This window comes from Phycomyces blakesleeanus (assembly GCF_001638985.1).
Source record: "Phycomyces blakesleeanus NRRL 1555(-) unplaced genomic scaffold PHYBLscaffold_43, whole genome shotgun sequence".
Lineage (NCBI taxonomy): Eukaryota > Fungi > Mucoromycota > Mucoromycetes > Mucorales > Phycomycetaceae > Phycomyces > Phycomyces blakesleeanus.
In genome coordinates, this window is record NW_017265172.1 from 299,469 (window position 1) to 317,538 (window position 18,070).

Sequence of the window (18,070 nt, forward strand, 5' to 3'; positions counted from 1 at the left end):
TGTTCCTGTGTTTATACTCGTAATATCTGTGTCATCATCTTGAAGTAATTAAGTTTATTCGAATCTCAAAGCTATTAAGTATAAAGACATACCATTTAAAAGCAATTATTAATATTCATACCTTTACTCTAAAGTGTTTATTTTCAACTTAAAAAATGTTTTCAAATTCAATCCTTGATAGTTACCAATGCAATTTTTGTAAAGAACACCACCCCAGTCTGAAAAAGATCAATAATTGTAGAGTTCAATACTTTAAGAACTGTTGTAGAAGACACAATGATATCCAGACTTCTCAGATCACTTATGTTCCTGAACAAGTCAGCATTGTCTTGAACACTGTTTCGAACAAATCCATTATGTAAGACTACAAATCACATACTTACTATTAGAAAGTACAATTAATTATGTTGTTATCTTCATAAACAAGCAGAGAAAATGATACAACAAATGATGACCAAACTGTGAATTCCTTCAATAACAGTGATAACAATGAATCTATGGTAAGATATATATACATATATGAATGTATTATAATAATTTGTGTTTTCATAATTAAAGTACAGTATTGAGTATGATAATACTATTGAAGAATCAGTTGCAATGAAAGATATCGAGGATGTAACCACACCTATGGTATATGACTTCAGTCAACCTCTTCCTACTCCCAGTTACAATGATGCAAAGAATCTCAAAATCATCCAAATCATCAAAGACTTTGACATCTCTTGCAAAGCACATGAAAAAATTATCAGTCATTTCAATAAAATTCTTGCCACCTCTACAGATATCACATATAGAGTGTGTACACCCTACCTTGGCAAAAAACTGTTGAAGCGTTTCTCAAGAATAGAAGAAAAGAAATACAACGTCTGCTGCAATAGCTGCATGTTGTTCAATGATGAGCATGAGACCAAATACTCAAACTGTAGCAAAGATTGCTACAAGAGCACTGATGACAACAATGCATTGGTTCCTGCAAGAACCATGGTCCAACTTCCTTTGGGTAGACAACTTGCTCTCTGTTTGGCCAACAATAGCACTAGAACAGAGATGCTCCACCATCACCACCATGAGCCAAGTCAGGATGGCACAAAGACTGATGTGTTTGATGGTCAAGCTTACCAGTCAAGGAAGCATCTTTTCTCAGGAAGGGATGATATCGCTATTTCACTGTCAGTAGATGAATTTGCTCCTCATAAGGTTCCTGGTTTGGTAACAATTGTTCATGCCACTGTACTAAACCTGAATCCAATGATCTGGTATGAGAGAAAAAGAATGATTCAACTTGCCATGATTCCTGGACCCAAGGCGCCCACTGACTTCTGGTTGTTTATGAGACCAATCATAAAAGAGCTTTGTGTGTTGCAGTCCAAAGAAATGGTGGTCAAAACATCTACAGAGACCGTGAAGGCCAAAGTCCACATGCTAATGACAATGGGTGATATCCCAGCTCTGGTAAAGCTAGAATGTCATGTTGGCCACATAAGCAAAGATGGCTACAGAATCTGCCATGTTGTTGGCCAATCTTCTGGCCACGGTCAGTATTTCCATATGTCTCCAGTCACTGTCATACGTACACTGGGGAGCTTCTGTGATTTCCATGAGGCAGACGAGTCCAGCCAAAGAGAACTTATAGGGCAATCACCACTGGCAACATTGGATGCATTCTCTGAGCCATATTTCTTTGCCTTAGATGAAATGCACAGTATCTGCCATGGTGTAGCAAAACAGGTCTGGGGGCTCATTACTGGCAAGTACAGAAAAAAGCATCTGCTTGTTCTCTCTGTTGAAGTTCAGAAAGAGATAGGTGCAGCAATGACATTGACAAGAAAAACGATCCCAAAATCATTCTATGGTGCTTGGAGAGATGTATCGAAGAATACTGAATACTTTAAGGCAGTAGACTGGACACACTTCCTTCTGTTTGTTGTTCAAACTCTGATAGCAGAGCATATAAGAAATGCACCTGCATAGAAGGCATTGCTTGGCCTTGTACAAGTGTGCAATTTACTCATAAGCTGGGAATTATCAGCAGAGAAACAAGCCTCAATAAAAAGATATATTAAATATCATTATTTGTTATTCTTTTTTAAAAATATATACTAACTTCTATATTAGAGAACTTGTTGAATGGAATGTGTACCTTGAGACTCTGCTTGCCAAGGACAAGGTCGATCTAAACGTTTTCACCATTAACCAAAACCTCTTACAGCACTACCCAGATATGATTGAAGCATTTGGCCTACCAAGATCATACTGTGCTATATTGGTAGAAAGAGCAATTGATGAGTACTCTAATGCCATTAAAAGTAACTCTGCCATTGGAACCAATGCTGGAAATATCATGCTTGGCTTAAAACAAACCACACAAGTAGAGTGCATGAAAGCAAATATAGCAGCAAGACTATGAGCAGCAAGACTTCTTGCATATGAGGATTCCTATGCTGGTTGGCCAATGACGGGTGAAGATGAATGTGTTGGTAGTGGGTCTGATATTGAGTTCTGGAGGCCTTTGAGAAATAGAACGATGTGAGATAGTTTTGAAGGCATTTCATATCTTTCAAAACTTCTTGAAGACTTTTATGAATCAAAGGGGAAGAGTGTAGCATGATTGAAGCAGCTATACAAACTAGCCACAAGGTATTTGATGGTTGTGTGATTGACTCAGCACTCAACCAAAATTATGTAAGAGAGGCACATAACATCAGATTACAGATTCAGGTTGATGAGAAATACAACAATGGGCAAATGAAGCCAATGGTAGTTCACCTGGCAGATGTCAAAGAATTAGTTGGTTTAGTGAAGTTGGGTGCGACTATAAACACAATAACAACAACAGCAACAACATATGTAGTGTAGCCAGAGCTTAACCGCAGCCAAAAACTGTCACTTAATTCTCTTGCATACCTATAATTTGTTTTTTTTGTAATTTTTTCTTTACATTGTCTTAACATATTTTATTCTCTCAGCAGAAAGTTTAGATATTTTCTTCTCTTTTTCTTCTGACTTTTAATAGTCATCAATTGCAATCTACATTTACTAAAAATGTAAAATATGTAGTTACAGTGACCACAACATTAAATTGTGGGTTTATGAAAATTAAATTGCAGAAAAAAAAAAACAAAGTGTGGCTTTTTCACAACTCAATTTGCGGCTTTCTGGAAAATCAAATTGCGTTTTTTCGTGAAATTAATTTGCAGTTTTCTGAGAAATTAAATTGCAGTAATGGCTGGACGAAGTATGAGACTTGTAATTAGAGGGGTTCTTTATTTTTGCACTTGTTAAACTGATTACAAGAGTGCTGTATGAAAGCTTTTAAATATTTAATAGGAACATCATTGCATGCATCTGCAATTCTTGTTGTGAGATCTTTTTCATCAGTAAAAACGCCTCTCTTGACTTTGTTTTTTACAACAAACCAAAATTGTTCAATTAGATTTAACTTGGCAGAATAACGAGGAAGATGTATGCATCTATATCCTCTTGAAGCAATTAATTCATCAATAGTTTTACTTGCATGAATGGGCGCATTATCCATGACAATATAAAAATTACTCATACAAGAATTTTTATCCATTTCATCAAGAGTTTTTCCAATGAATTTCAAGTAATGACCAGTTTTAGCTCCCTCTCGTCTTTTCTGGTTTGATGTCTGCTTTCTTTGTTGTCCTACACCATCAACTTTACGTTGCTTAGGCTTTTCTGTTACTCGAAGCTCAATATCAACAACCCCAATTGAACTTATGGCACCTAATATCGAATGAGAATCCCCTTTAGTCGACTTTGTTTCGACAATTGCTGGTGTACCAACTTTAGACCAGGCTGAAGGTGGACGCATGTTTATATCAAAGCCACTTTCATCTACGAAAACGCAGTTGGAGAGGAAATCCATGTCAGTTGTTGTCCATTGCTCTACCCACTCGAATCGTTTTTGAAGAGTTTTTCCAGAGCTTCTTTCTTTTGTTTATAATGTTGCTCTTTTGAATGACAGATTGCATTCATTTGTCATGAAGTTACGAACACTAGTTTCTTTTAAGCTGAAATTCGCAAACAAACGCTCCAGACTCACAACAACATCCTCCACACATGTTTGAGGGTTTTTATTGAATAGATCGATAATAAACTCCTTATGCTCTTCTTGCAGCTGTCCTGTCTTTCGCTTATTCTTATTTGTTTGCTTTTCAAATATATTCCATTCAGGTTCATCTCTTATTCTTTTAGCCCACTGCTGACCAGTACGTTCAGATACACCAGAAAATCTGGCAGCTTTCGCAGCTTTAAACAACTTCACTTATAAATAGTACAGAAAAAGCACCTTCTGGTCAGGAGAATATACTTTATAACTTTTCTTCGTTACGTTATTATCTTCTTCATTCACCCTTAAAGATACTTCGTTCATATTCTCGTCAAGTTCGCCTCTCATTTGCTCTTGCTCAGATGGCTGTGCCTGTTGGTATTCACGTAATGTAGTGAGGGTTTTCAAATAAAAAGGATCAACTTCTTCAGACCATTCCATGGCATCATTGCCTTGTTCATCGTAGATCTTGCCTTGTCCATTTTCGTAAAAAAAGTATGTACTCATTGTAGTTCTAGATTGAAAGAGAAAGAAAATAAGAAAAAGAAAAGAAATGCTTGACCCGCAATTTAAATTTCTCAGAAAACTGCCAAATAAAAAAAGGCTATCCAAAGTGCAAGCCAAATAAAAAAAAGGCTATCCAGTTTGCCAGCCAAATAAAAAAAGGCTATCCAAAGTGCCAGCCAAAAAAAAAAGGCTATCCAAAGTGCCAGCCAAATAAAAAAGATTCCTCAATTTGTCAGCCTCATCTAACGCAGTTTTTTTTAAAACAGATATTGTGAAATGAAAAAAGATTCATCTGAGGTATACTCTACTAGATCTTTTAATAATATTAATGGGTGTAATGGCTGGTACTTGCTTTTCTTTTGCGGTTGGCATGGGTATCTATAATTAATGCTATTTTATTGTTGGAAAGTGTTGGCATGAGTGATGATTGCTGATTCGTTTTCTGGTCAACGCACAAGCTCCAGAAGGCTGAGGAAATTAATGTCAATTGGTCGACTTGTGTAATAAAAAGTGGAAGTTCTTTTAAAGACATTGGCAATTGAATATGGGCAATTTCGACCATTGGGTATAGGCTATTTCTTGTACCATCAGTCAAATAGAACGTCGCGTGATGTCCTTATTTAACATAGGGGTGATTAAAGAAAGAGTGTTAATATGTCTTTTTTGTATTCAAAATAAAAACAGAGATATTTACCAACGACAAGAAACAACAGAACAAATTTGCTACGATACGTATTAATTGCGTTTTTTGCTAAAAGCGCTAATCGTACCAAGTCTTTTCCAACCAGCTTGTGATTCAGCGCCTGGAGTGCTGGTTTTACTTCTCCAAAACCTACAGTCTGCCTGATCTCCGTACCTATTATCATGCTGGCCATAGAATCAGGTCTGGCAAGTAACAATGACATCTCACTGGATTTGCACTCGTCATTATCAACAGAAGTCCTAAAGTACGCGAAATTGCAAAAAAAAATTTAGCTTGCATTTGACTAAAATTGTTCTTTTCATACCAACAAAACATGACGTGCTTCATGAGGTTTTCCAACAGCGGATTAATAGCTGCAGTGACATATCTAGTAATCAACTCCGATTCATCAACTTTCTGACTGATTGGTTCCAAAGGTAATTGTTCAAGACTACGAACAGATGTTAATTGTCATATAATAAACACTATGACCTGGGTTCTTCACAATTCGTCCTTACAGATTTCGAAAGCAAAATAGTACTCTGTTATGAACATCATCGCTGGCAACCATAAGAGCCATCAATTTTTGAGAATCCTGAAAGTCTGTAGTCTTCTTCTTGATGCAAGTCTATATAATAATGGATAATTAAGCTCAGCCATTTTTTACTCTCTTGATTATATACCTTCACGATTTGTTCAGCAGCAAGCCAAGTATATTGGTCAAATTCGCACGACTGAATACCATATTCTCCCAGCAAATATTCAATAAGGTCTTCGCATATTTCACGTCCTATAAACTTGTGAAGGTCACTGTTGGTGCGGGCTGGCTTTAACAAAAGAATTGAAGACAATGCCAAGACGTGCTGGACATGGGATTCATACATCAAGAGATGCAGTTCATCAATGACCGTTTTCACATAATTGCAGAAGTCGTGAAACCCCTTGGTAATATTGTTGTTCTGAAAGATAAGATGATCATTGTCTGGGCAACAAAAAATCCAGTCTAGCTTGGTGATATCGTCTGGTGCAGTGATAATTCTTAAACAAGTAAAATTTAGAAATCCAAATCATTGTCAGTCAAAATATTTCATATACCCAATTTCAGGTTGAGATGTCACGACATGTTTCAAATCACAATGCTTTTCAAGTTCTTTTTTCATAACGAAGGCCTCTTTACAAGAGACACAGCCAAATTGAACCACGATGGTGTAGCCAAGTCGTTTATACTTTTGAACGTTCATTTGATTGTACACACCAAAATTGCGGTTACCAGAGAAAAGACGTTCCACTTTTTTCTTATGAGTGGTAGCGATATGGTTCACGGCTTTTTGATTTGACTGATATGACTTGTCGCAATAAGGACATGTTTTTTTCAACAGAATAACAGTTTTTTCTTCCTTGTTAGAATTTTTAGTATCACTAGATGACATGTTTTTTTTTGTATCTCAGCAAAAGAAAAAGACTTTTTTTTTTGCTGGCAATCTGGATAGTCTTTTTTTTTGGCTGGCAATCTGGATAGCCTTTTTTTATTTGGCTAGCACTTTGGATAGCCTTTTTTTTTGGCTGGCAATGTGGATAGCCTTTTTATTTTGGCTGGCACTTTGGATAGCCTTTTTTTATTTGGCTGGCAATCTGGATAGCCTTTTTTTATTTGGATAGCCTTTTTTATTTGGCAGTTTTCTGAGAAATTTAAATTGCGGGTCAAGCATTTCTTTTCTTTTTCTTATTTTCTTTCTCTTTCAATCTAGAACTACAATGAGTACATACTTTTTTTACGAAAATGGACAAGGCAAGATCTACGATGAACAAGGCAATGATGCCATGGAATGGTCTGAAGAAGTTGATCCTTTTTATTTGAAAACCCTCACTACATTACGTGAATACCAACAGGCACAGCCATCTGAGCAAGAGCAAATGAGAGGCGAACTTGACGAGAATATGAACGAAGTATCTTTAAGGGTGAATGAAGAAGATAATAACGTAACGAAGAAAAGTTATAAAGTATATTCTCCTGACCAGAAGGTGCTTTTTCTGTACTATTTATAAGTGAAGTTGTTTAAAGCTGCGAAAGCTGCCAGATTTTCTGGTGTATCTGAACGTACTGGTCAGCAGTGGGCTAAAAGAATAAGAGATGAACCTGAATGGAATATATTTGAAAAGCAAACAAATAAGAATAAGCGAAAGACAGGACAGCTGCAAGAAGAGCATAAGGAGTTTATTATCGATCTATTCAATAAAAACCCTCAAACATGTGTGGAGGATGTTGTTGTGAGTCTGGAGCGTTTGTTTGCGAATTTCAGCTTAAAAGAAACTAGTGTTCGTAACTTCATGACAAATGAATGCAATCTGTCATTCAAAAGAGCAACATTATAAACAAAAGAAAGAAGCTCTGGAAAAACTCTTCAAAAACGATTCGAGTGGGTAGAGCAATGGACAACAACTGACATGGATTTCCTCTCCAACTGCGTTTTCGTAGATGAAAGTGGCTTTGATATAAACATGCGTCCACCTTCAGCCTGGTCTAAAGTTGGTACACCAGCAATTGTCGAAACAAAGTCGACTAAAGGGGATTCTCATTCGATATTAGGTGCCATAAGTTCAATTGGGGTTGTTGATATTGAGCTTCGAGTAACAGAAAAGCCTAAGCAACGTAAAGTTGATGGTGTAGGACAACAAAGAAAGCAGACATCAAACCAGAAAAGACGAGAGGGAGCTAAAACTGGTCATTACTTGAAATTCATTGGAAAAACTCTTGATGAAATGGATAAAAATTCTTGTATGAGTAATTTTTATATTGTCATGGATAATGCGCCCATTCATGCAAGTAAAACTATTGATGAATTAATTGCTTCAAGAGGATATAGATGCATACATCTTCCTCGTTATTCTGCCAAGTTAAATCTAATTGAACAATTTTGGTTTGTTGTAAAAAACAAAGTCAAGAGAGGCGTTTTTACTGATGAAAAAGATCTCACAACAAGAATTGCAGATGCATGCAATGATGTTCCTATTAAATATTTAAAAGCTTTCATACAGCACTCTTGTAATCAGTTTAACAAGTGTAAAAATAAAGAACCCCTCTAATTACAAGTCTCATACTTCGTCCAGCCATTACTGCAATTTAATTTCTCAGAAAACTGCAAATTAATTTCACGAAAAAATGCAATTTGATTTTCCAGAAAGCCGCAAATTGAGTTGTGAAAAAGCGGCACTTTGAATTTTTTTTTCTGCAATTTAATTTTCACAAACCCGCAATTTAATGTTGCAGTCACTGTAAAATGTACTTTTATCTATCAGGAGATTTAATTTTAGGTAGTTAATTTGCTTTTTGTCAACCTTTTCCAAAAACAGAGATTTTCTTGTTTCATATTGGATTTTTAGTGATTTTTTTAATTAGTATAGGCCAAAAACAAACTGACAAAAGCAAAAAACTGCCATTTTTTCCTGTAGTGCAAGGTTGACAATGTATTGCCAGATGTTGAGTAAAGGGAAAGAGCACCTGACCTCTTTGAGAGTCTAGATTCCTACAGGTTCAAAGAGGAAATCAGAATGTGCAAGGATTATTTCATAAATGCTATAAAAATCTATGAATTTTGTATGAATTTTGTACTTTTGTCTTTTGGTGTCCTCAACTACAAATTGATATCATTGGCCAAGATTCACACAAGAATTCGATTGATCAATCTGGCTGAGTACCCCCACTAGTGAAACTGATATGGATTTAGATCAAATTAAAAAATATGTTAAAGATAATAGTATTATATTTTTTATACCCAATGTGCACTCTATTTAAACTCAGTACCAATAGTTAACAATCACTCTGTTGGTACACCCTAATCAGAACAGTATAAATATATCTACTTACCTCTTTGGTATAAGAATCTCTTTTTGAAACAGAGGAGTATACTTCAGAGTATAAGTCTGAATATGAATTGTTTGATGAAATTGAGCTAGAAGAACAAGACAGAAAAGAAGAACAGAGTAACTATTAAAAATAAATGATAATTACAAATAAATTGATCTAGATCAAACCAAGAAAACAAAAACTAATATTATATCATGATAATCTATAGAGTTTACAGCAAATCTACCAGAAAATCCTTAGCATAGAGTAATTGCCATTTTTACTGTGATGTTTATTTCAACTTTAATTGTAGATGACAGCGCTGTGATCTTGATCACGTTCATCAATACAATACTTGAACATTACAGAGAGAATTTCTGACTTCCTATAAGTATTCCTGGTCTGAAGAAAATGACAGGGTACAATGACTTGATGAATGGGGTGTCCAATTATGTAGCATGTAGCAATTGATACACATTGTATGACTACAGTAACACCACACAAACATCTTGCAATTTTAGAAGAGTTGGCAGCAAGACCTTATATAGAAATGATCTTTACAAGTACAGTATAAGAAATTCAATGATTTCTAAGCATACTTTCGTCTACAACTTGTTGACAGCTTTCTTGAAGAAATTGCTCATGCGTTCTTCTTTCGAAAAGAATATCAATCAGTGAAACTGCGAGCCCAAGGTTGATGATACTTTATTTGATGCTTACTATGGGAAAATATGGAAAGAGTTTGTTGATGATGAAGGTGTCCAGTTTGTTGCAAAGGAACATTCATTGCTCTTGACATTAAATATCGATTAGTTCCAGCCCTTTGATAGGGTGACATATTCTTGCAGTGCCATATATCTCATGGTAAACAATCTGTCAAGAGAAGAGCACAACAAGATCGAAAATGTTATTCTTGTGGGGTTAATGCCTGGACCTAAAGAAGCAAGTACTGATGAGATCAATAACTATTTGTGTTCTCTTATTGACAACCTTATATACTATGAGAAAAAATTGTGATTTTTTGCTTTTGTGACTATGTTTTCAGACTATAATAATTAAAAAATCAATAAAATTTAATTTGAAACTAGAAAATCTCTGTTTTTTGAAAAGGTTAACAAAAAGCAAATTGACCACCTAAAATTAAATCTCCTGATAGACAAAAGTAAGCTTCAACTACAGACTTTACATTTTTAGTAAATGTAGATTGCAATTGATGACTATTAAAAGTGAGATGTAAAAGAGAAAAAATTTCTTAACTTTTTGCTGAGAGAATAAAATATGTTAAGACAATTTTAAAAAAAATGTATTATAAAAAAAACAAATTATAGGTCTACAAGAGAACCAAGTGACAATTTTGGACCATGGTTAAGCTCTGGCCACAATATGTATGTATGTTGCTGTTGTATTTATAGTTGTGTTCAACTTCACCAAACTAACTAATTCTTTAACATCTGTCAAGTGAACTACCATTGGCTTCATTTGCCCATTGTTAACAGCTGATATATAATTTACTAAACGAACTGCTGCAATCTCTACAAGAGCAAGCATTCACCTCTTGTTGTTGAGCTTGTGCTCAAAAAAGACAAGAAGTTTTCCAAAGACATTCTTGTAAACCAGGGAGTATGCAGAATTTATGTTGTGGTTCTCATCAATCTGAATCTGTAATCTGATGTTATGTGCCTCCCTTACATAATTTTAGTTGAGTGCAGAGTCAATCACAAAACCATTAACAAATGCCTTGCAGCTAGTTTGTATACACTGGAAAAATAGGGTAATTTCATCTGAATCAAATGTACCAAAAATGTAGATGATTGAGCCGATATCTTCACAATTTTTGTGATATATCATTTTGAGCAATAGTACAATATCATCTATGGTGCTGATGCATATCATTATAACAACGGGTACACAAAAACCCAATGTAGAACGATTGTCAGTCCGCAAACTATGGAAACTGAATAAATATTGTAGTTACGCTTTACTCCTATCGAGTCTACCTCTTTATGTGTTATATTTTGAGATCTATAAAGAGCTAGCGTCCCATATTATTATTTTTACCAGTTTTTTTATTGGCTGCAGAAATGCTTTAAAAACTATCAAAGAGATGATTGTAGGTTTTTTACAATATAAAGAAATGATGATAGTTGGTTTTTTATACATGCTCAAAGTGATGAAACTAGGTTTTTTATACACACAAAAGCAATGAAACTAGGTTTTTTTACAATGAAAAAGAGAAACAAAGCATGAGTAGATTTTTATAAACAAGCCTCTTTGGTTTGTTTATTTATTTTACTTTTATTTATTTTTTTTTGAAAAAACATTGGGTTATACATTTTTTATTCAATTTTGTTTTATTTGATAGGAAAATCTTTTCTAGATAAAAATCCTACTTTCGCAACAGTTTTGATACTATAGCTATTATAATTGCTAATACTTCTTGCTCACTATATATAATTTAAAGCCTTCCGGGAGTAGACATGGAATACATACTTTAATAGCAGAAATACTATTAAAAAATGATTAATAGAAAAGAAGAATTAGTAAATGATTTAAATTGAAATTTCTTCATAAATACTTACAAGACGGAGAAGACTTGACATAAAATTGATATAAACATGTTCTTCAGAACTATCAAGACAATACCAGTAGTCTTTGAATAGAGATACATTCTAAAAATGAATAATTATTAATATTGTGTGTAGTAAAGGCGTATTTATTAAATATATTGTAGTTAACTTACCAAATATTACTGATTATATGTCTTCCCGCATAATATCAGACATAACTAATAAATTGTAATAGAAATAAATATATATTTATGAGGAAGACAAAAGAATAATTTGAATTTTTTTTAAGAAAAAACTTATCATCATGTTCGATTAAGAGATGATGAGACTCAATGGAAATGAGTAGCAATGGCTAGACAAACAATATGAAGAGTAACAAAGATCTGTAAGAGAATGATATCTTACCTTGATATATCAGACAGAGTATAGCCAAACAAAGAGACACATATTTGGTATTGAGCTATAAAAGAAAGAAAAAGTTATAAGTGCAATTGTAAAGACATAAGCAAAAGAGAAACAAAGAAAATATCAATAATAAATGTTGTTAAAAGAAAAAAAAAGAAAAAAAAAGACTTGTCTTAAAATCCAGTTTGACCCTGACAAAATGCGGGCTGTAAAAAGTAATATTCCAAAAGAAGATGACCATTGTCATCTTGAAATACTGCTTTGTACCTCATTGAGTTAGAAAATAAGTTGTCTAAATGTGGATCAAGCGGTTGGGAGATGTGCTTAAATATCAAATGAAAGGTAGAGAGTTAATCTGCACTACTTATCCTCTTTACTAGTATGTGAATTTTAAATATGATATAACAAGTGTAGTGAATTATACAATATTAGTTGAAAATTATTAATATTTATTTTATTAACAGAAAATGACAAAGCATATTCCTACTGCTCCCCGCCGACCCAACCTATGCATGAATGCTGTTCTTAATAGCACAATTGCAGGTGTTGTTGCTCCAATTGATACACCAACTCCAGAAGTAGCAGTTGACACAGCCCCTAAAGTTCAAGTCGCTGTGACCCCAATGGATCATGTCCTTACCTTGTTGGCAGCCAACAATGTTTTGATGCAATCCTTACAAGAAAATGCAAAAGGAGTGACTGATGCAATAACTCATTTGAAAAATGGCCTGGATTTGTCCAACAAGACAAATGAATTTTGGAAGAACTCAGTCCTTCAGCTCATGACTGAAAATGCCGAAATAAAAAAGGCAATGACCAGCCAAAATTCCGTGATACCTTCTGCTGTACCAGTGGATTTTTCTTCTTCCATGGATGATGATCTTGACCTTGGAGCAAAACATCATCCCTCGATTTCTGTAAGTAAATTGATAATAATAACATTACTGATTAATATATCTAATACCGTTTTTATAGCAACTTATCAATAGTTACATCAAGAAACCAAACTTTGTTAGCACAGACCTGCTCAAAGTTGCTGAGAATAATAATAGATCAGCATGGTCAATAACTGGCACGTATGGCGATAAGTACAACAAGACATTTGCACTGGCTCTCTTCAAGTACCAGAGACCTCAAAGATGTTGCACAAATGTGTCAAAGAGTGTCATTATGAATATAATAAAGAATCACTACCAAAATCAAGTGCGAGTCTTCCAGATTTCAGCAGAGAAGATTATGGCTAGAAATAAGGCTGGAAGAAGACGCAACAGAAAGAAGACTGTAAGTTTTAAAATAAAGTTAATTTACTATTGATTTAATGTTTTAATACAATATTCTTTGGTAGCTTCTTGACCGTTGTATTATCACGTACCAGACATACAGAGAGGCTATTCATGAGGGCATGAATCAATATGATAGCAGAAATATTCTTTCTATTGATGTGATGTCTGATGGCAAGTCAGATAAAGATAACAAAGTGTGGGCATATCGTCTCAGCTGGAGAACTGATGAGATAATATTAAACATCCATCTATGTTTTAAAGAAAATAATAATACTTTATTAATACTATTTATTCTTTAAACCAGCTCCAGACGTTTATTATTACTATTGATAAACTTACTGTTATCTGTTTGAAGAAAAATTCAGAAAGCTTGAAAAAGCGCATCCGTTATGAGAAAGAAGTGAGCATTCCCAAGAATTTGGCAGTCACTTTACCAGATTGATGCTTTTCAAAATAAATCATTTTTTTCTTGCCAACTATTTTAGAGTCTTTTTTCTACTTGTTTATGTTTACGGATTAGCATGATGTATACAGATGCATGTATAGCATGCCAAGTACAAATAAAAATTTATAGAAATAATAAAAAATAAATGTGCAGTTCTATAAATTAGCCTGTATTAATTAATATTTTTTATACATGTTTTATTTTTGTATTTGAATCTAAATATATATTTTTTGTGGCAAAGGAACTACACACATCTGAACTTTGCCTTCTAGACCAAGGTGCTCGCCTACTGCAACTGGATAACGGATTCTATGCACTGAGAGAATGCTGTTCATGCTGTCATCTTCTAACCCCACCTCATTCACCTCAACTCCTTCTCCTGCTCTGGGCTGAAGTAAAACTTCCTTGTACTATCATACATATGCAAATACATGCTGGCTTGTAAGATCAGCAAACAAGTTTACAGCAGTATTGACAAAGAGGTACTGGATTTGGCCTGCGTACGGCTTGGTACTTCTACCATCACTTGTCTCAAACAAGGCTTGCATCAACTACCCGCACTGATTCTTTGTTTTGCTCTTGTAGATTTACCCGAGAAGATCGATTGATTCAAACTTCTGTATCCGGTTATTAACACAATTATTGGAATGACCAGACTGACAATAATGAACAAGAGTTTGATCATTGTATGACTCGTGAAAGTATTCCAACAAATGCTCATACTTGGATTCATCCATGGAAATGTTCCCCTTTAGAGCTAAAGGAAGTGCGAAAGGGGGCAAAGGCTTGTTTCCCTTGACGATATCAAAGTTGATCTCAGAAGAATTAAGAAAAGCATTGATATCGAATTGGATTGAGGTGGCAGTAGAAGTGGAAGTAGAAGTGGTAATGGAATTGGCAGTGGATGCAGTGAGCTCAAGGATGATTGCTAAATGCTCAGATTGAGTTATTAGCAAAGTTTGGCAAATAAGATCTCTCTGGTATGCTTCATCAAGATACTTCTTCATATAGGTTCTCTCAAACCCATCTTTTCTATTTGCCGCATAGTTTTTTAAGATACCATTGCATCTTTCAAAACTAAAAAGCCAATAGCCATAAACCGGACCAAAGTTCAGTACAGTCTCTCGCAGATGAAGATGGAGATGCATGTTTGGCAAAAGAAACGGGACTTTATACAACTTCTCACACTCTCTGCAGAAGGCCTCCAAAGATTGATGGGCTTCATCAAGGTGAGCCGTAGATATGCTTGGCATTGAGAGGTACTGGCATGCATTGACAAATGTTGTCCAGTTACTGAGATGAGCTTCAGGTAGACGACCACGCAGAAGAACAGGAAAGTACACCAAGTACCAAGACTTCCATTTGTTGGCATTCATGAATGGGAAGCCATGCCCAATCTTTGTCCCTAATGGCGTGTAGTCCTCTGGCAGTACCATCTTGTCAGTATCCAACTGCATTTCAGCCAAGTGTGCATCTGTGATGAGACCTGAAGATCTCCATTTCTCCATTATTCTCTTTGCTGTTTTGAGGTACAGGTTGTGTATCGGATTGATGACAGTGCATTCTACAAGGTTAAAGTAAACCAGGTCATGCAATTCTGACCATCGGACACCATTTTCCCTCTCCAATCTCTTTCTTTGTGCATCACTGCTGGCCATTCTCCATAACTTGACATCACAACAGTTTTTGGCATCAGTGCGAGGCACCCACTCAGAAAGTACGAACGCAGAGTAGTCCGCAGCATTGGAGTCTGAAAGGCAAGGGAACTGTTGGTTGCACTTATTGCACGCACATGTGCTTGAATGAGAGGTAAACCCACAATTCTTACAGGTGGCAGGAATGTCACAAGCAATGGGAAGAAGGACAGAACGGACAAGAGCACCAGATGGGCACTGTATGGTAGGCATCACCACACCACCATACAACTGGTTGAGTTCCGCAACAAGGGGACAGAGGTAGTGATTGATTTCACTTGTCTTTGCTTCCTTGGGCCCTGGCATGAGACCAATGAGAACAACATTCTCCTTCTTGTACCGTTCCAATCTTGGCAAGTTGTTGATGCAAAGGTATATTGCACCACAGGAGTAAGTGACCCCATCGAAAGGTTGAAACCAATCGATGTTCATGGTAAGCATTATGGAGCGCTCATGATTCACAAACGGTAAACCATTGCTATCCTTCAGACTGTTCCACTTCGTACCGTCGTAAATGTCAAACATCATGCCTGGAACTTGCACTCTGATTCTCCAATGGTTGATGGTGTCTTCGAATCCAGGGTGGCAAAAAAGGATAGACAATGTTTTGATTATGGAGTTATACATGTAGATCTTTTTGGGGATAGTCAAGGCTCTTGATGTTGCAAAGAAAAGAGCGTTTTCACATTCTCTACCAGAGAGTCTCTCGAAATTACAGCACTCTGGAACAACATCGGACTCTTCGTATACTTTGTTACAATCGCCACATGCAACAAACCGCTGGACACCTCGAGTCACGTCGCTGAGACCGGTCATAGAGTTGACACCGTTTATACTGAGGGGAAGATGGAAAGACTGTCCAAAGTGTGCCAATACTTCGTTAAGAAACTTTAACAGAACAGCACCACCAGAATTGACAACATATTTGGATATGAAGAAGGCAGCAAAAGAAGCAATGAAAGCATGAGTAGGATCGACTGGCATATTGGATGAAGAAAAGTGCTTTATTTGAAAAAAAAATCAATACTTGTTGACTTTATTGATTTATATGTGCTTTTTGTACTAACCTCTAACATCATCAGATTCATCGTCAGAAATATCCAAAATGGTTGCTTCAATGACACCCTCATCTTCGCTTTCAGAATCAAACAAGGAATCAATGCCAAAAAGAGGTAAGTCTTCAGCTGTTTTGTTAGGTAAAAAAGAATCAAATTATTAGATATTATAAATGATTATAAAACTTTAATAAAAATACTATGCATACCTTCAACTTGATCTTCAGCATCAACATTGTCTTCAAAGTCAATCTCCATGTCATTGTCATTCGACATTACTTCTATAACTGAGGCTATATTATATGAAAATAAATGTTCAATTAAAATTGTCTCAATAATAATTTTCTTAAATTTGAACTTACAAGAAGATCCTGACTGATATTGTCTCACGATATCCTGTTGTGCATGTCTTCTGAGTGTTTGGGTAGACACCAAAACAAATCCCATGCTATTGGAAGAGCATTTAGAGCACTTGCATTCTGAATTGTTGTTGTTGTTTGACATATTGTGTGCGTGTGTTTTATTTTTTAAGTCTTTAGAATTGACAAGAATAGAAAATTGTTCAGGAACACAATTTAATATATATCTTTCCAAATTATACCAGCTTCCAAAATGACATAGTTTATTCCGGTTATTAAAATGGGCAGTTCTCTAAACAGTAATTGATTGCCTCATTCTAAAATACAATAATACATGCTTTTGTTAAAACATGTCGTCATGTACATTTTATTGGCTGTAGAGCATATACAACAAAAATATTTGTAGTAATATCACGACCATTAACCTCATCATACTTATAAATAAATATTACAACAATAAAAAGCTTTATTATCTCACTCAAAAGATATCATTTGGTTTAAGTTCCCTACAACTATTGACTCTGCGACATGGCTACAAGTCCCAAAAAGAAATCTCGCAGACATTTTTTACAAAAAAGAGTAAACTCGTTTTTTTATCCAATAAAACAGACTGAGCATTATCATCACCGTTGAAAATAAAAAAGATGAAAATGATGAAAATTTAGGCTACCACTCCACAAATAATAGTACCCTACACCATAGATGAAATTACCCAATTTTTCCAGTGTGACCTGAAAAAAAAGCAAATTGACGATAACCAGCCTGTCTCAACTATAATATATATCCGATCAGCCGGATTCAGACTTAAGATATATTAAGTTGATTATTGTTACATTATGCCATCATAGCTCATTGATCTGATCTTAGTAAACAAACTGCTGCTGACTGCTGCTGTTAACTTACAAATAACAGACTGATTGATCATAGTGTTAAATGAACTGCGATCTGAGTCTTATATTACTTATGCAGATGATCAGCATGGACTGATAATTATCTTATAAGAAAGTCACAGAGACTGGCCTCTCCGTGATAAAATAATACTAGCACTGTGAAAAAATTGGAATTTCTTCATATGATGTAGGACTACTTATTATGTGGAGGGGTGGCAGACAAAATCATCATCATCATCATCTTTATTATTAACGACGATGATG

General features: G+C 35.2%; 9 protein-coding genes across 9 annotated transcripts; 3 read left to right on the top strand and 6 right to left on the bottom strand.

The window, feature by feature from the left end:
• Window positions 1-155: 155 nt before the first annotated feature.
• Window positions 156-2,859, top strand: PHYBLDRAFT_176033 (hypothetical protein; the record flags this gene model as incomplete). The annotated part of the gene is made up of 6 exons (XM_018437627.1): window positions 156-358; window positions 428-500; window positions 559-1,003; window positions 1,562-1,922; window positions 2,119-2,309; window positions 2,594-2,859. The coding sequence occupies 6 exons, from the start codon at window positions 156-158 to the stop codon at window positions 2,857-2,859; spliced, it is 1,539 nt and encodes a 512-aa protein (XP_018283685.1).
• A 394-nt stretch (window positions 2,860-3,253) lies between these two features.
• Window positions 3,254-4,582, bottom strand: PHYBLDRAFT_153337 (hypothetical protein; the record flags this gene model as incomplete). Its single annotated transcript, XM_018433115.1, has 3 exons — window positions 3,254-3,957; window positions 4,018-4,285; window positions 4,358-4,582. The coding sequence occupies 3 exons, from the start codon at window positions 4,580-4,582 to the stop codon at window positions 3,254-3,256; spliced, it is 1,197 nt and encodes a 398-aa protein (XP_018283686.1).
• Window positions 4,583-5,028: 446 nt separating this feature from the next.
• PHYBLDRAFT_70770 (C2H2-type zinc finger transcription factor) lies at window positions 5,029-6,694 on the bottom strand (the record flags this gene model as incomplete). The annotated part of the gene is made up of 3 exons (XM_018442333.1): window positions 5,029-5,154; window positions 5,948-6,302; window positions 6,360-6,694. 3 exons carry the CDS (start codon window positions 6,692-6,694, stop codon window positions 5,029-5,031), a joined length of 816 nt encoding a protein of 271 aa, XP_018283687.1.
• Window positions 6,695-7,019: 325 nt separating this feature from the next.
• On the top strand, window positions 7,020-8,348 carry PHYBLDRAFT_153339 (hypothetical protein; the record flags this gene model as incomplete). The annotated part of the gene is made up of 3 exons (XM_018433116.1): window positions 7,020-7,244; window positions 7,317-7,584; window positions 7,645-8,348. 3 exons carry the CDS (start codon window positions 7,020-7,022, stop codon window positions 8,346-8,348), a joined length of 1,197 nt encoding a protein of 398 aa, XP_018283688.1.
• A 1,063-nt stretch (window positions 8,349-9,411) lies between these two features.
• Window positions 9,412-11,001, bottom strand: PHYBLDRAFT_176037 (hypothetical protein; the record flags this gene model as incomplete). Its single annotated transcript, XM_018437628.1, has 4 exons — window positions 9,412-9,647; window positions 10,240-10,325; window positions 10,661-10,767; window positions 10,828-11,001. 4 exons carry the CDS (start codon window positions 10,999-11,001, stop codon window positions 9,412-9,414), a joined length of 603 nt encoding a protein of 200 aa, XP_018283689.1.
• Window positions 11,002-11,535: 534 nt separating this feature from the next.
• PHYBLDRAFT_176038 (hypothetical protein) lies at window positions 11,536-12,352 on the bottom strand (the record flags this gene model as incomplete). The annotated part of the gene is made up of 4 exons (XM_018437629.1): window positions 11,536-11,614; window positions 11,688-11,777; window positions 12,081-12,135; window positions 12,271-12,352. The coding sequence occupies 4 exons, from the start codon at window positions 12,350-12,352 to the stop codon at window positions 11,536-11,538; spliced, it is 306 nt and encodes a 101-aa protein (XP_018283690.1).
• A 195-nt stretch (window positions 12,353-12,547) lies between these two features.
• On the top strand, window positions 12,548-13,805 carry PHYBLDRAFT_153340 (hypothetical protein; the record flags this gene model as incomplete). The annotated part of the gene is made up of 4 exons (XM_018433117.1): window positions 12,548-12,997; window positions 13,056-13,361; window positions 13,426-13,557; window positions 13,668-13,805. 4 exons carry the CDS (start codon window positions 12,548-12,550, stop codon window positions 13,803-13,805), a joined length of 1,026 nt encoding a protein of 341 aa, XP_018283691.1.
• A 1,529-nt stretch (window positions 13,806-15,334) lies between these two features.
• PHYBLDRAFT_102328 (hypothetical protein) lies at window positions 15,335-15,862 on the bottom strand (the record flags this gene model as incomplete). Its single annotated transcript, XM_018427710.1, has 1 exon — window positions 15,335-15,862. A coding segment is annotated over one exon (528 nt), but the record flags the coding sequence as incomplete, so codon positions are not given.
• A 702-nt stretch (window positions 15,863-16,564) lies between these two features.
• Window positions 16,565-17,061, bottom strand: PHYBLDRAFT_73170 (hypothetical protein; the record flags this gene model as incomplete). The annotated part of the gene is made up of 3 exons (XM_018442797.1): window positions 16,565-16,686; window positions 16,767-16,850; window positions 16,920-17,061. The coding sequence occupies 3 exons, from the start codon at window positions 17,059-17,061 to the stop codon at window positions 16,565-16,567; spliced, it is 348 nt and encodes a 115-aa protein (XP_018283693.1).
• Between the last annotated feature and the right edge of the window lie 1,009 nt (window positions 17,062-18,070).